We start from the raw sequence: 18,976 nt of genomic DNA on the forward strand, positions 1-18,976 counted from the left end.
CGTTATCAGATATTAAAGTTTCATTTATCAATCGTATGATTAATGATAGACAATAATTTACATGTCTAAAAGTCGAAACATAAAGACGGAGGCTAGTCAAAAAATTTTAAAACATTTAATGTACATCAAAACATGTTCATTTTGATGAGGTGCTATATTGTTAAGTATTTAACCAGATTGGGTAAATTTGGATTGCACTTTGTTTAAAAAAACAAAATATTTTTACATTTTTTGTTTAAATTTCATTATTATTTAAATTAAATCACTTAATTATATACCTACTATATTATATTATGCGTACTTCATAAATAAATAATTTTTTTTATTCGTGCAATAAATTTTCTTATACATTTATATGATTTATTATTATTATAATTATAATAAAAATTAATTTTGAAATACTTGAACCAAAAAATGTACTAACGGTTAAATTATATAAATTAACATTTTTTTTCTTAGTTATGATTTATTAAAAATATTTTCCTACATTTATTCGCACAAAATGTGCATATTTCTTCAATATTTTTGTTGAATTTACTATCATAATTATATAAATTATTAAAAACATTAATATGAATGATATCAGTGTATATTGTATATTATCATGTACGATATATTGTATAGTGATAGAGTTAAACAATTTATTTATATTCATATTTAAAGTCTGTTGTATCCTTGTATGATATGCAACTAAAATATTTAATTAAAAATGTAATTTTAAAATATTTTTTATTGCTTCAATGGGTTTAAATATTTAACAACGAAATTTAAATTGTTCAAAATATTTAGTTTATTTATTTATTTATTTTTTTTTTTATTAAATTTATAAATTTTTAAAATGAAATAAAACACTTTTTCCTATTAACTAAACGCATAAATTGATTAAATGAAACTTAAAAAAGTTATTTTACCGCAATTTAATGTTCAAAAGAAAATACAGACTTTACAATAATCAGGCTATTTATACAAAACAATAAAATGTAGTCATACACATAATAATATATCAATTATTATAATAAGTATTAAGAATTATTTTTCCTGAACAAAGTGTTTAGTCATATTCAATAAAGAAAAAAAGAAATATAATTAAATTTTTTAAAGACTATATAAAAGAAAATTATAAGACTGTAGTATTAATAATAGAACTCTAATAGCCCTCTAGAGATCTTTCTGTGAAGTAAAAAAAAAACCAAGTAAAATATAAGTATACAGCTTTAAAAAAACGTTTGAATGACGTTTTAAAATAAATTTACAATTATAATATTTCTTGAATTTCCTTATGACCAAGAGTTATTTTTAAATTAATTAATTAATTATTATAATTAATTTTTTTTTTTTGTGAAGAATTATGTTAATATCCTATTATTATTAATTTTTGATTAATGTTTGGGTCAAAAATAGAAAATATTCCAAATGTTTTTCTTAATTATAAAGAAAACTGAAAAAAAATAATTTATAAATCACTAATTTTTACACAACCGTTTTTGTTATTTTTTCAAAAATAATTATTTACTGTAAATTATTAAAATTTCTGATAAATATTTAATATAGCATTAAATTTGAACGCATGTTATTCTAAATATGTCATAACTTTTAAAATATTCTCGTTATTTGTTTGTTAATAGAAGGCATGTGAAACGATCCACTTTTGTTTGTATAAATGTTGATAAAAATTGTTATACTCAGTTGAAATCTTTCAAAATGTATTCAAAGTACAATGACTTCTTGGAAATTGAAATTTAACATACCATTACAGTGACTATCTCAACGATGAGAAATATTAAACGCATCCACACACAGCAGATCGACTTATCCTTATTTTTGAACCTTATGGTTACTTCGAAAAATGCTGCACATTTATTAAGTCATCATCTACGTTTGCTACTTCAAAATGAGATCGCACGGCTATTTAAATGTACTTCAATATTCTAATCCAGTTAGATTTTTTACTATTTATTTAAAAAAAAATAATAATAATGGTTAAGGAACTAGTTGAAAAGAAATATCAATAACCTTACAAAAATTAAATGAGAAAATATTTTGTAGAGACTGCAGATAGATAATAAAAAGTGTACTTAATTTAATTAAATAAAATTGATGGATAAAAACCATTAATTAGTATTTGTATTGTGTTCAGCGTATGTAGAGAGTACATCCTATTTGATAAAAACTCGATGAAATAAAAATGAGATTTTATTGTTTTACTGAATAATATCTAGAATAATGAAATTATTTTATAGGGTAGTTTTAGTTATTATACTTATTAATTATTATTAAGTTTCTTATATCACCTTATCCTTTGGTTTATTCATTTAAAATTGTTAATATTTATAATTTTATTTATTTATTTTATTGTTACTTAAAGGCATACTCGTCTTTTATTAAAAAAATACAATTAAAAACTGTTTTCTTACTGTAAATATAAAATAATACAGACCGGCCCAAGAACACTCGTTTTGCTTCTTTCTCCTTGGCGTAATATTATAGTGGTATGTTATGATATTAAATTTTAAAGCTGTGATAAATCTGCACTACATTCAAATAACTATTACGAGAGCTGAGAATCGCCAGATATCGTAATACTTACACAAATCGTGCTTAATGATATTTCTTTAATACTACATATAACTACTGAGTTTATTATTTCTAAATTATACTAAACATTATTAACGAAAATAATCACATGAATACATTTAAATCAGTGAACGCATAGGTTAGAATTATAATAGGTAATAATAAAAAAAAAATTATACAATATAGACGACAACAAACGTAAAATTTTGTATAACTAAATAAAAAAAGGTAGACAAGTGATTATCGCTTTACTATACATTAGGTGTCAAAAATAACAATTTGAGTGGAGATATTTTGTCATACTAGGTAAGTATATGTCATGAGTTCATGCAAGCCGTAGCCAGAAAAATATTTTTTTTTAGGGGGGGGGGGGTTAAAGTATAAATATGTTATAATATGTAGGTAATAAAATATGCAATACTAACTATTCAATCTTATTTCAAAAAAAATTTCAAGGGTTGAGGGGTGTGAACCCTAAACCCCCCCTGGTTACGGCCTTGAATTCATGATATGCTAAAGTGATTTTATACAGATTTAAAAACAATTAATATAAGATGTGTATTAAATTTCAAAAGTTTTGATTCATCAAATATTTTTTTTATTAAAATGTATAGAAAAAACTAAAACTAATCGATTTCTCACTTCTATAAATAGCTTAAATCAAGTCAAAATATTTTTTATATTTGACAGTGTACAGGAAATGATTATATAAATACTTAATGAATATTTTAAATCTCTACAGTTATTCGTAACCGTAGAACTGTATTAGATTTTAAAATTACTACTTCAATATATAAAAAACGTTTTAAGAGAAATATTTATTATACTGTTGAATATCCAATGTCGTTGAAACTTGCTGCTTCATAATAAAGTTATAAAAAATTAATTTGACTTTTCAGTGAAATTTTTTTTGTAAACGTTAAGCCAAAAAACGTATAAAGAATTTTGTATTATATTTTCATAGGTTAAGTATAAACAGATAACATGTTATCTAATTTTTTTTCCTGATTTAAAAATAAAGTAGGTAAGTAGGTACTGAGAATTGTTTACTTTCTTTTGACTCCCAATAGTACAACTAGATCCAATTTGCTATCAGTAACCACTACCAAAGTTTGAAAGTCTAAGCATTTTCACTGCCCCTGAGGTAATTATAGGTAGAAAAAAACACACAACAATATATTAAGTCAATACCTTCATCGCTCTGCTCAGAATCTAAAATAGTAAAATTCAATTAAAATAAAAAAAAAATTCTTTATAACATTTTTTACTGTCCTGTGTCCAGTATGCATACTACATAATATATAAAAATATAATATATAGTATATTATTATTCCTGTTTGGAAATGTATTGCAGTTTTAATATAAACTAAAAAACCGTATAACTGAATTCTAAATATAAATATTATAACTAATATTTGTGGAATAGCGTATAATTTATATTTAAATAAATAACTGTTGCACCATTGTTCACCATTGATAAAAAAAAAAAATAAACTACTCGGGTCATTAAATATCCATATTTTTATAATGTAATAGGTATTTTATAAACGAAATAAGTTATCCTACGTAAAAAACAAATTGTCAACATAATGAAATATTTACATTTATATTATATTATAACCTTTTTTGAGATACAAATAATTTTCTCAGATTACTATGAAAAAAAACTTAATACATTAAAATATTACAGTTTTATTATTATTTTTTTTTTTTTTTACTGTTCAAAACAAGAAAATATATTATAAGTATTAATAATACGGAAATAAATTAATTTGGTGTATTACATAAAAATGATTAATGAGAAAATCACTCATCTAAAACACTACTAAATTAAACTTTAATTTAAAATAATTATAAACATTATGAGGTGTGATATCCACATTTTCAGATAAGTGTCAATGATTTCAATAAATCTTATGTCAAAAATAACTAATTTTATAATAATTTATGATTTAATATCCTAGTATGGAGCTTTAGTTGTCAGTACTTCTATATTTAACAGGGAAATGTATTGTGGAAAGAAAAGAACCCATTAGTAACTTGTCCAAAGTTTAACTGTATACACTTTCACACATTCACATACACACATACACAAGTATACAAGTTTTAAGCTTACAATAGATTTTCTTGTGAAAAATAACGAAAGGATAAAACTAAGACATTATAAATGTGTTCAATGTGAATTGCAATTCACTGACGTGATAAATAATATATATGTAAATGAAATAATTTTTTTTCAAATATGATTAATTGAAAAAAAAATCAGTCACTAGAAAAATTTACTTATTATGGACACTACTTAAATTGTTGAATTAATTAAATTATTATTTATTTTAAAAATCGAGTTCAATCAAAACCTATAAAAGTTTTGAAAACTTATACAGAGGCTACCTAATTTCTATGCATTATATAATAGCCGAAGTCGTGTAATATAACACATTAACACCTATATTTATTTATTGTTATATTTGACGACTTAATCATTAACTAGAAACTACACACATATTATCTTACATAATTATAATATAAATAATAAATACCAATAGGAAATCTATGGGAAAATGTACGTAACAATATATAACTATAACCAAACAGTGAGCACAACGTCAATGCGTGTGTACAATATAATAAACTTCTGAATGAAACTACGCACAAGAAATATAATTTATTTCCTCTTTTTTATCAGCACAGGAAATTTGATGTAATATTAATTAGATAAAAAATCAAGAGCGTCGCTCATTCGTACACCCTAGTTTCCTGATGCCAAAGCAAGATCCCGCTCATCTACAACCATCATCCTGAGTGACATTCCAATACGTCAAACATAAATATATATATATGAATATATGTGTACATATACAATCAGCAAATGTAGAAATTGACTAGTTAAAAAGTTAAAGACAACTTAAAAAGTTAATTTTCTTTTAAACTTTTAGATTAAACTAATTCATTAGTTTTATAATTAACCTAATAACTGAACGATAATAAAATAATCTATTATAACATTGCTTAGCTATTTACTGTTAATTAAAAAAAAAATAAGTTAAATTAAAATTGTAGAAATGAATTAATTTATATAAATATTTTTTATTCAAACAACCTATATACAATAATAAACACTAAACAGGCACAAATAACCAAATAAAAATTCTTTGATAATAGGAAATTAGTTAGTTAGTTAACATAAACATGTAACTGTCTAAATTCACTATAGCTAGTACATATATAATAAAAAGGGAAATTAAAAAGAACATTTTTAACAAAATATTTAATTATTTTTTAAAACAATATTTTAAAGTTTCACAATCACTGAAAATTTGAATCTGACAGTAATAAAAAAACCCCCGAATTGAGTTGAGTTAATTTTTTTTATTACTAAGGCACCTTATAATATAAAATATATAAATATAATATAGTATATTATATAAGTATGAGGTTTAAAATATTATGTAATATTAAGATTATAATAAATACACACTAACTGAATATCACATTCTCCGAGTCAGTTAAATTTTACCATTCAAGATTTTAACAAATTCATTAACACTCGTACAGAACCTTACACAGCCACATTTGTAAATTCGGCCGATCTCAAAAACATAACTGTAATATAAAACAAAATCCATGCGACCGCAGTATGTTATTACGGTCATTACTTATTAGTATAAGTATCACATGTTAAATGTATACTATTTTATTGATTATTATTATATAAGGAGATTATCATTATCATTAATTGTAAATTATAATATTTAAACTTCAACGTAAACACAAATACAAACTGATTATATGAATTTTTTTAATTCGGCTAAAAATGACTTTGATATAATTTTTGGGGGAAAAAAAGTTGAATGTGAAATTAATGAAAAAAAGTATCCATTATAATTATTACGTACAACTAGTTGAATAATTAATAATTTAATAGTTGTTATAACTTCATTATATGTGAAATTAATTATTATATATTATAAAGGCAAATTGTACGATAACTTTAAAAAAATGTTATAGACAATAAAAGCATATATTAAGCAAAGTTAAAAAAAAAAAAAAAAAAAAAAGATAAAAGTAAAAAATAAAATAATTAAAATGAATATTTAATTAATTAACCCAATAAGTACAATAATTATGTTATTTACATGTTATAATATAGATTTAAACTCAGATTTTAAACTTCTAATTTTTTAATCAACATTCATTAGGAACTAACCATTTAATACAATTTATTTTTCGTTATTTTAAGTTGTTGAATTAGTTTTACAGTATATATATGTGTGTATATGTATAGATATTTTATAGACTTTTATTTTGTAAATCTATTTTGTGTTATAAATTATAATAAAATATAACAGTGATATTTCAATTAATTTTTCGCATATTTATAATTTATAAATTCGATTTACAGCTAATTTAACTTAACTATATTATGCAAAATAATTCAAATATTTTTAAATAATAAGTACTATAATTTAAACTCCAATGAACGTTATAATAAGTATATTGTACATATTTGATACACATTGTAATGATAATAGATAATGCAATCGTTTATTTATACATAAATACTATGTGTAAATATACATAAACCAATCACATTGTATGGTTCTACGCCGCTATCCAACCGTAAATGAATGACAGGTACATATTATTATAATATTGTATTATTCGTGCACAAATATTGATTATAGATTGATTTATATCAATGACCCAACCTAAACGAATATATCTACACAATGATTAATAGTGGATCGGCATAAACCTATATTGGTGATAAGTGGTATAGAGTTTTAATATTAAATATATAAATTAAAAAGTTCCTACTTCATTGTCATATACTCAAGCTGTATATTCATGAAACATCGTATAAATATCGTGAAACATATGAATTTTTATCCTGTAAAATATAAATTGTGTCATAGAATTTTCATAAAAATTAAAATTAAATATTATACATACATTATTTTAATAAACTGACGTCCTGCATATTATAAAATTATCTAATACTGTAAATGTTTTTAATTTTTATAAACTAAATCATGGTTTAACCATTTTTATATTATTAAATAACATACAATTGAATTCAATTTTTGAAAAAAGGATCTACAAAAAAAAATTTAAGTTATTAGCATATTAATTATACACATAGGTATTAGTACATACTTTTATTACACTTTATGATAAAATAAATCATATGTTTTTATTGGTGCTCAGATTTTAAAGCATAATAAGCAATAAAAAAAGCACATGATTGTTTTAAAAATGCAAAAAATAAGCATATTATTTATTTTTTAAAAAGCATGACCAAAAATGAACATGAACTATTTATAAAAATAAATAAAAAAATTGTTAAAATTAATTTAAATTAAAAAAATAATTATTTACCATGTATTTCCCCAGATTTATAGTAGTGAAATTGACTCTAGCTATTGTCCGATAGAATATTTTTATAGATAGAAAACGAACTTTCTACATCCACTGAAGTAATCGGTGCATACTTCATACTAGAGTTTTCAAATTATAACACTAAATTTTAAATGTTAAAGTGATCGATATCGATGTTGTATGCATACTGACCGCATAGGTACTGCAGGCTATATGTAAATCGATAATCTAAACTTTTAATATATTTAATAAACAAGCCGATAACGAAAACAATATACAACCATTTAGTCCGCATTCTGGGTTTTTACATTTCTTATTAATTCATTTGTTTTTATTGCAATAGCATAATAAACATGCAAAAAATCCACAGCTGAAATAATTTTAAAAAAGCAAAAGAAAAAATTGGATAATTTGGAATTTAAATGACGTAAAACGAATTTATGTATAAAAATTAGATCTCTATCTCATACATAAAGAAGAAGCGTATATGTTTAAAATCCGAGCCCTGGTTCTTACACTAATATTATAATGAAACAAATAATTAAATTTGAACCACCATACTAATTCGTTGTACTCTATTTACGTATTAATATAATTGTACATACCTACTCCAAAATAAAATGATCATTATGAATTATTTTGTTTCAATATTAGTTGTCTGTTGTACTTAAGATGTTTCAACATTTATTTTTATTCATAACTAGCCATACTAATATTCTGCTGGTATGGTTTATAGTATGATGATAGGATTATATATCCATTAAACGATAAAGTGCTGTATATTGTATACATTTTAAACAGGACAATGTCCTTATTTCTTAAATGCACTCTACATGACAACTAACACTAAAATCTCATTTATTCATAACACTCTTCACACAGTTACAGCTGTGTATAATAATATTATATACCTAATACAGGTTCCGTATGCACTATGTATCTACCTACTTACTTTATTCAACACGTATGTTTGCTCACCACCGAATGAATTAATTCCTTTTAGGATTTTTCTATTCGAGGTGAACTTTTTTTCTATTTGGCCATGTAATACAATTTTATTATATGGTGGTTTAACTCGATTATACTTTATGGATGCAATTTTTACGCGTAACATCATGCGATGATAAAAAATAAATGTTATGTGCTATTTTTCATCATGTAATAAAATATTATGTATGGATGCATGGTGGACCGCTGTGGTCTTCCCGTATTTTATATTATATTATGTACCTGTAAAGTTAACTCTGAAATAGTTATTTTTTTTCCATTTCAATATTATTATGTTTTACTCATTTTATACACAACCGTTTTAATCATAAACTCGCTGCATGCCATTTCGTACATCAATTATTAAAAAACAGATTTGTACAAAATAATATAATCAAAAGCAGCCATTAAAAAAAAAACCCTTATACAAGACAGAAAAAGCCCTAATTACATCAAACAAAAATGTTTATTAATGTTCGTGTCGAAAGTAACTGTCATATAAAAAAAAAAAAAAAATCAAGTGGACATTAATATAATATGTCCCTAGTGACTTCTCTGTGACTGCATATAATATAAGTAACAGGTATTTAGTTATTTAGCATATCGATGAACTCTCAAAAGGTTTTATTATGTATAAAAATATAATTGTTTCTGTGATTAGTATGTTGTAGATTTACCATGATAATATTATAGTACACACACTTTTAAAGCGAACAACTGTACAGTAGTTGTACCCTTCGTAATTGGCTCGTGTTTCATATTATTTTTCATGCGAATGTTATGCTGCAATATTTTTAACACAATTAACGGCATGTTTATTCTGAATAATAATTATTAAAAATCAATTCTTTATCATTAACGTGAAAAAGTAATAAACAGAACTAACTTTTCTGTTTTTTCGCTTATACAAAATAATGGTGGAAAAATTAAACCTGTACACATATTAAACGAATTGAAATATGTTAATTAAAATATGTTCAAGTTAAATTTAATAAAATATTAAAAGTCAAAACATTTACAATTACAAAATACTTTGATTTATATTATCGATTGTATATTATGATATTATAATATGTTGTACAAAACGGTCAAAACGTAAATTTAACTTCCACATGGTTAGTTCAGGTAATTTTCCATAAATTTAATATTAATATTTGCTTAAAACTGCTCAATATACATAAATGTTTATTTTATAATTTCGATCAATAACGCGGAGAAAATATCTATTAATATTTACAACTTTCGTTGTAAAAACGTGGAATCTATTTATTCGAATTAAATACTATATTGATAGGGGTACCTTATTATAATATATTTTAATAAAAGAAAAACACGGCAATTTGATACATTTCTATATTCATCGTCAATCAATAAAATGTATTATTTTTTAAGCATATTATCTACATTGACCTTATTCAATCGATTCAAAGGTAACCCTCTAGCTATTAATTTATGCTTACGTCATGTGCATGTTGATTTGACGTATTGTCATTAAACTATTTAAAAGGGTGTTTATTGTCAACAAACGAATTTACTGAATCAATAATCGGACAATATTAATATTATTTATATTTAACGTAAATTAGTGCCTATAAAGTTGCTGCCGATCAGTTATCACTTAAATTATAATAATAGGTATATTCGATTTCAACATCGTTTTTTGACTAAATATTAATATATTTTTATCTGCGTATAACGGAAAAGTATTAGATTATATGTCATAGAATACTATAGATACAGACTATAGTTCATCATGATTTTTAAGAAACATAAATATTTCATATATATTTATACAATGTGCAATCATTGTTGGATAAAACACAAATGTCAATGTTAACGTTCGTCCTCGCTGTTAAATCCTTCGAACTGACGCGTATTGTATAGGTAGAAGGCCATCGATAACCATAATAAATTATCGAGTCTATTTAGGCCGACTTCGAAACAGTATACAGTCCCTAGCGTAATCGTGTATATTGATAGAGACCATAAACTATACACAGTATTCTCAGACCGAATCAACACAGACCCACGTGCGCACGCGTACATCTACCATCGATAAATGTGTCGTAAAGAATATTGAGATTCGTGAAACTTTTTTTTGCTTCGCGTGGTATTTTTATCGTATGTTTTATATTTTTATTTTATTTTTTTCGCAGGTAATGGATACATCGAAGGCACCGAGCTGGACGGCTTTTTGAGAGAATTTGTCTCCAGTGCTAATACCGCGGACGTCAGCCCCGAGGTAAATTGTACACACACACGTATTTTTTTTATATATATAACCGTTACTAGATATAGGTATATATAATAGATTCGTGTCATTTAAGCTCCTTTTGTTTTAGAATATATATGTATATAATATATATATATTTATAAAAAAATAAAACATTGGTGAAATTTGAGACAGACCAACATTGCCGAGAAAATCGAAATTACTTTGACAGTCTTTTCTATTATTGTTGGTCTCCGACAAATAATAATCCTGTCTCTGTAGAGAGTGGAACAAAAAAATGACACCACAAAGTGAAAGACAAGTATAAGAAAACTAAATAAATAAATACAATAAAACGCACAGCTAACTAAATGCTGTTCGCAACTGCAATAACGAAAAAAATAATATATTTGTGAATGGTTATAATTGTTATGAATAAAACCATAAAAGTGACGTAAAATATGTTTAAGTACTTATCATCAAGATTTTTAGTGCCTAATATCAATTTTTATGGTCAGTATTGAAAATATGAAACTCAACAATTGATGACTTACCTACATCACAAAATTCATGAATTTCATCAACTATACAATAATTTAATTCTTCACTACCATTTATATTGTACATTGGTCAATCTCAATACTCAATATAATATATTTATAATCTAAAATATTTATTTTAATTAATAAAATAAACAAAAAATAAAAAAATAATTACGATTTGTAATTAATTTCATAAATTAATATTTTTATTTATTTTAACATCTCCCTATGCTTAAAATATTGAAAATAATGCCAATGAATATATTTTATTTATTGAAATTTATCAATTTTAAATTTTAAACTTTAATAATCTGTTATTCATACAATGATTTGACGGACACTGATTATAGTATCGGTTGAACGTTTTATAAAAAAAAAAAATAATAAAAAAAAGTTATCAATAATAACTGCAAAAAATGATGATGTTGGGAAATAAATCTAATTAATGGAAAAAAGTTTGAAGTAAACAAAGAACATTGTAAAATTATAAAAATCAAATTGAAGCTTATTATTATTGGTGACAGATCTTTTTAAATCAATGGTTTCTATAATAAAATAGTAAATCTACCAAATGAATTATTAATTGTTTTCCACAACACATTGCCATTATATCACTGATGTAAATGATCAATTCCATAATGACATTTTTTCCTGATAATTTTTTTACAGTTATAATATGTTATAAATTTATAATATATGAGAATAAATAAAAAATAACCTATCTATAGGAGATAGTGTAGGTATTATTTTATCGTTTACTGTTGAAATACACAATTAATATTAGTATTCGATCATTTTAAACGCATGTGTGCACGTAGCAATATTGTATTTCACTAGTAACTTTTTAGTATGGCATTTATAATCAGAACATAACTTACAAGGATGTACGAAAGTAGAATGACGTCAACGATAGGCATATAAAGCTATTTGGTTGTATAAATGCTACACGGACACGGTACGTTATACAATGTGTGTCTAGATCAGTTATACGAACCATTTACTAGTATATTATACTGTTATAATAATCATAAAGTTGTTGATATTATCTAAGTTAAATATCTAAATCCTAAATTCCACTCGAGCTTCAATTTAAACATTTACCATAATTATTAATTTATGGTAAAAAAATAACAAAATAAATGTTATCGTACACTCATAAACTTAGGTATAGGTATTAGCACTATAGCTACTAGTTTCATTTAAGAATATTTCAGTTTTAAATATTAAAATGAATAAACGTCATCCTTTATTTAAGTTTTAATTGAAATTAATTTAAAATGATAGACTTAAAGTTTTCTTTATGAGCACTTAAAAACAAACCAAGCAAAAACTGTTTTTATTATTATTATTATTATTATTATTATTATCAGTCACCGCTTTTAAATTTAGAGTAATGGAAATATGTATATTATCACATATTTTATATGCGTTAATAAATTTAAATATTTTATTTTTTAAACTGGTCTAATTTATACGTAAAATATCAATACTTTAAAATAGAAAACTACTAAAATATCGTCATTAATAATTACCACCTTAAGTATAACGTATACCGTGTGAATTGTATTATAATTTATAACCACGTGTCCTAACCTAACCTAAAACTGTTGAACAAATTAAAAATTTAATAACAAATATATTATACATTTATACCTCAAGTTTTAAAATTTAAAGGGTATAGAATACAACGCAAGTATCGTCCTACGTGCACTATGTTCATATTGACCCATTGTTCGCCTCTCAACCGGAACATCCATACACCGTTCAAAAGGTCATTTTCGTTTCTTTTTTTCATCCATCCGTATTGTTCGTGCTCTGAGCGCTTACGAAATTGCCCATGTAAAGTGTTAAAATTAATTTTGGCCCGTGACAGACCGTTTTACTATACCATAAGACAGGTCGTACAGGATGGGACATAAAACGTTTTCGTTTATTTTTAAGCTTACCTACCTTTTTCGTATTAACACATAACAATACTACGTTCCTTAATGCTATTAAGGTATGTATAGGATGGCGGAAAATGACTTTATGTCGGAAGATAAAATTAAAAACGAAAATAAGGCTGTGAAAAAGATCGATGACTTCTATGACCGCGTGTCGACAATGATTCATCAAGTTTCTATTCACTGCAAGACGGTGATTTTCAAACAGCCAATAAGGTTTTTATTTAAACTTGACTTCGTTAAAAGAATAGATATTTATCCATTTATAAATATATAATACATATCCGTTTCTACATATTTTTTTATAAATTCTTTACATTTATAATTATATATGTTATTAATTTTTGAACATTAAATAGGTGTATACTATTATTGGTTTAAATGATAAAATTGTAAAAAGTTTTTTATGAAAACGAATCAACTATTGTGTATGATTTCAATCACTCTAATTGGCTATTACTACCTAATACATTGCGTATAAACTTTTTTTAGTGGGTTTAAAATAAATATAGTACAGTCTGTACTGAACAGATGTATTATTTTAACTTTATTCTCGCGTATACATTATATAAAATCTCCCAAAGTACGGATTTATCAAACAACCACCGACAGTTAACCCGCGATCATGCTCGATTAAATTCAAATGGTCTGAATATTTCATATGTATTTTGATGTACGGTTTCAGTTTACAAAACAATATTTTCAAAGGAAAACTAAAAATATAATACAGCAATGCCTATAATCTCCTTGTATAATACTCTATCTTATCGCAGAGCAATCAATAATAATGGCAAATACATTAAAAATATAATACCTACTAAATATGTAGGAATGCATACAATTAATGTAGTGAATGTACAATAAATCTCTATGATCGATTACAGTTGAAAATATTTATTATACAATTTCAGAAATGATTGAATAATAATTATACTACACAAAACCATAATAAATATTAGGTATATAAAATAAAAATATAAATACCTACTTATAAATGTACCTATAAATTATGTATTACTATACGTGTATTCTTTCCGTATGTAAGACTTATTGATCATAATATTAATGTTGAAAGAAAATTTAAGCCGTCATAATTTGATTGAGTTATTATATTAAATAACTTAATATTTATTGTATTTAAATTTTAAATCATATAATTAATTTTATTTTGTATAATCATAACTATTAATAAGCGTAAAAGAATACTTCTTTTTAATCATAATTTTAAAACGGTTTGATTTAGACTAAATTACAAAACATTTTTAACGATTTCAAAATATTAAAAACAATTTTTGATAGATACACAAATATAGTATATTATGTATTTATAACATACGACTATAGATTATACATTATATAGATTATATTAAAATAGTTAAAAGCTTGAAAGCGTTCTTTTCAAAAGGTCCTATATAAACATGTTGTTTATATTAGACATTTTTTTTCTCTATATTATTTACTGTATACTATCTATAAATATGAATAAATAAATATTTATTTTTTAAATATATCACAAAGCTTATATAATACATATTTAAATTAAAAAAAAAATACTTACATGTCGTCACAAATATGTATATTCAACATTTTTTTTTAACTTAACACTTATAGGCAGTTTCGGATGCTATGTTGGTGGAACTCAAGCAATGTTTCATGGAAGCTTATGACGATAATCAAGATGGGAAAATTGACATTCGTGAAGTAATGAATTGTTGTTGATAGGTGAAATCGCTATTTTGGCGAACACCATTATCCTACGCCTATCTTCCTAGTCAGGGTGATTAATCGTCATTATATTTTACAGCTTGCTCAACTTTTGCCCATGGAAGAGAACTTTCTACTTCTATTCAGATTCGATAATCCATTAGACTCTAGTGTCGAGTTCATGAAGGTATAAGTTATACATTTCTATATGCTTAAATAATTAAAATATAAGTTCTCAAGTCCAACGTTCGTATAATTATATGTTAATCAAAGATTTATCATCAATTCGTACTTGTTCTAGATTTGGAGAGAATACGACACTGATGGTAGTGGATACATTGAGGCTGACGAGCTAAAGGTAAATAACGATAATATGCATACATATAATTTACAAATGACATAAATAAAAAAATACGAAAAGAATAGATGTAGATATTTTATTGGTTAAATGGTATTTTAATAAAATTACAATCGATAACTAATTTGTATTGTAAGAGCTATGTATACAATACATTAGTATTTATTTATAACTATTAAGTTTCGTACAAGATAATATTATGAAGGTAAATGACGATTTATTAAAATTATATAATTATCATTTAAAATTAATTACTACTAAATTTACTTGATATATTATATAATATTATACATCGAATTGTTAGCATTATTGAAATCTTCATTATTCACATCCATCTACTTATCACAATAATTAGTTATATCACAATAAACATAATATGTAATATATTCTTATACAGGAAGATTCATCAATCATACTAACCTTTATGTTTTCTTTTAAAAGAGTATTTATTCAAATTTTGATTTTTTAAATTCTTAAAAACATAAATATTTAAATTTATATAACATTTAATAAGTAACTCATGTGTCAATAAAAATATTTTTTTTTTGTCAAATGAAAACCAACCTTTTTTACTGTAAATGTTTAAGTAGAAGATATTTAAAATAGGTATATATATATGTATTATATCTAAATTAAATTTCAAAGAGTATACGAGTTAAAAAAAAAATTTACTATAAGTTAAATATAAATAGATTATGTGATATTTAATCAACGAGTACTTATTCTATCTTATCGTAGTAATAATTGTACTCATGCAATTTTGATAAATCATAAAATATTAACAAATTAATATCATTACTGTAATTTTCAAATCAATGTAATTCCGTATATACCAAACCGATCTTTATCATAAATTTTTTTTTTCAAATTTCGAAGCTTTCCTCAGGACCTCTTTAAATGGTATACAAAAATTTAATCATTTAAAAATATAGTTTATAATTATTTACTTAAAAATTTTAAAAATTAGAATTTAAATTGATAGTTATATTATTAATGAAAAATATAGGAATGAGCAAGCTTGTTGAATTAATATATACAATGAAAATAAATTGTGTCCAAAATTATTAGTTCAGACCTATATCATTTTTTTTATCGAAATTAAACCATTTTATACACAATTTGTATCTTTTAAAATAATTTAGATATCTATTTGTTTAATTTTTTTAACATTTATGAACTTTTAAATTTTAATAAAATTAAACTTCCAGACTCTAGTTGAGATAACTATTATTCCTTTGGTGACTGCTGGTGTAAAAAAATTTATACATTTGTAGAACTGAAATAGAAAAAAAGTAGTTGACGAATAATTTGAATTTTAAGCTAAAGCGAATACTTAAAACGCTTAATATTAAAAAAAAATTATTATTTTATGTACATTGTATAAACATTATAAATTGAGTGCTTTACAATTATATTATTTGATGCATATTATTATTTGGTTAAAATAATTAAACTAAAATAATAGAACTCTAATTAAATTCGACATTAGTTTCACGCGGTATTTTAATTATAATTATCATGAGACATAAATACCTCCTACCTATGTATATACCTACCTACGAAAGTCATATTAATTGGCACGGGAACAAATGGATGAAACTCAAATATTATGATGCACAAATTCCATTAAGTTTTGTTTAAATGTCTGACAGAATCTACAAAATAATCAATTTAAGTCGTTATAATCATTCACCGAGTAATAGTTATGCAAAACCATTATGGAAGGATAGTTTTTAATTTTTTGCAAGTTAAAAGATATATCAAAAGTGATTACCGTGATAACATAGCAAAAGGTACAAAATCGGATCGTACGTGTCCCATAAATTTCATCTGCTGCGCGTAGTCCTTTTAAACCAATTACATATATCTACTTGTATATTATAACAACGTGCACCTCAGATAATAATTACCACGCTAAATTTGTTCTGATTGCATTCAGTCAGTAATAAATTACAGTTCACGAATTGGATAATAGCTGTAATTAAACGTTTGCTAGATTTTGATTCATTTCAATTTTACTATAAAGTCAGCTGAAAAAATACTGAATGTGATATAAAAACCACGAGCACGCAATAGAAAATATCTTGAATTCGAGTGGGGAAATTATGTGTAGGTACCTATACCTATAGTTATAACTTTTTAAAATCTAAATGTATATAATAATAAATCTTCAGTTTCAGAAAACAAGATTTTCTGCAAGATTCGACTTATATTATTATGTTGGCTTACATTTGTATTTCAAATCATTTATTATTTGGTTTCAAAAAATTTAACTGCATATATAAAAAAAATTCTTCAATTAAAATTTCCTAATTAGTAAAAAAAAAAAAATTGTAAATTTACCACGTCTTTATATTATGTATTATATGCGGTGGGTAACAGTATCTATAAATGTATTGCGGCCGGGAGGAAGTAATGCGAAAGCGGTTCCCTCCCGGTCGTCGGTTCAAAAAAAAAAAAAAAAAATGTATTACTATCTGAATAACAACATGACTTAACTGTATTTTTGAAGTTAGAATTATATTTTAATTTACTAAAAAAATGTAAAAGGCCTTTATTTAATATTAAACATCTGTAGATAACACTTATTTGCGAGTTTCATTACAAACCATCTTTTACAAATCCAAAAAATATAAAACACAAATATTTATAACTGTATAAATCAATATAAAATAATTCAATATTGTTTCAAAAATATTTAACTTAAAATCTGAAATGATTCTATTTAAAACTATTCTTTTTTTTATTTTTCATAACTCATTACTCGAAATTTAAGGTCGTTGGTGTTATAAAATATTAATATATTTATCTAAATTTACGACTAATAAAACCTACATAAAATATATAATCATGTTTACGATATTACGGGTAACCATTTTATTTTTGTTACATTTATCTTCAAACAAAATTTTTATTGATTTGTATGATATAATAAAACTGATTTTTAATAAATTCTAACAATAAATCTTACTCAATTTTAATGAACATTAAAAAATTAGTTTTCCATACCTATATTATAATAATTGAGTGTCATGAAAAAAAATATTTTATTTTATGACTAAATTGGCACTTTTGTACATCATTTAAAATTTTTAAACCGCTATCTTTAAAAATAAATAATTTAATTAAAATTAAAAACCATTTTATACGAAAATATTATCAAAAATGTTTTTGGTTGTGCAAGCATTGTATAATATATTTTCGATTAATTCGCCATTAAAAATTCATCGTGCATAATATTATTACTATACCCCTTTTTACGCCAAACACGTATATA

The 18,976-nt window shown here is 23.7% G+C and overlaps 1 protein-coding gene across 1 annotated transcript in view; it reads left to right on the forward strand.

The window, feature by feature from the left end:
- LOC114120112 (calbindin-32) overlaps nucleotides 1–18,976 on the forward strand; it is a 64,171-nt gene that overhangs the window by 18,702 nt on the left and 26,493 nt on the right. The window contains exons 3-6 of the mRNA XM_027981920.2: nucleotides 11,097–11,182; nucleotides 15,249–15,338; nucleotides 15,442–15,528; nucleotides 15,643–15,699. Coding sequence (XP_027837721.2) covers nucleotides 11,097–11,182; nucleotides 15,249–15,338; nucleotides 15,442–15,528; nucleotides 15,643–15,699 — 320 coding nt within the window. The remainder of the gene's footprint in view (nucleotides 1–11,096; nucleotides 11,183–15,248; nucleotides 15,339–15,441; nucleotides 15,529–15,642; nucleotides 15,700–18,976) is intronic.

This window comes from Aphis gossypii, chromosome 3 (assembly GCF_020184175.1).
Source record: "Aphis gossypii isolate Hap1 chromosome 3, ASM2018417v2, whole genome shotgun sequence".
Taxonomy (NCBI): domain Eukaryota; kingdom Metazoa; phylum Arthropoda; class Insecta; order Hemiptera; family Aphididae; genus Aphis; species Aphis gossypii.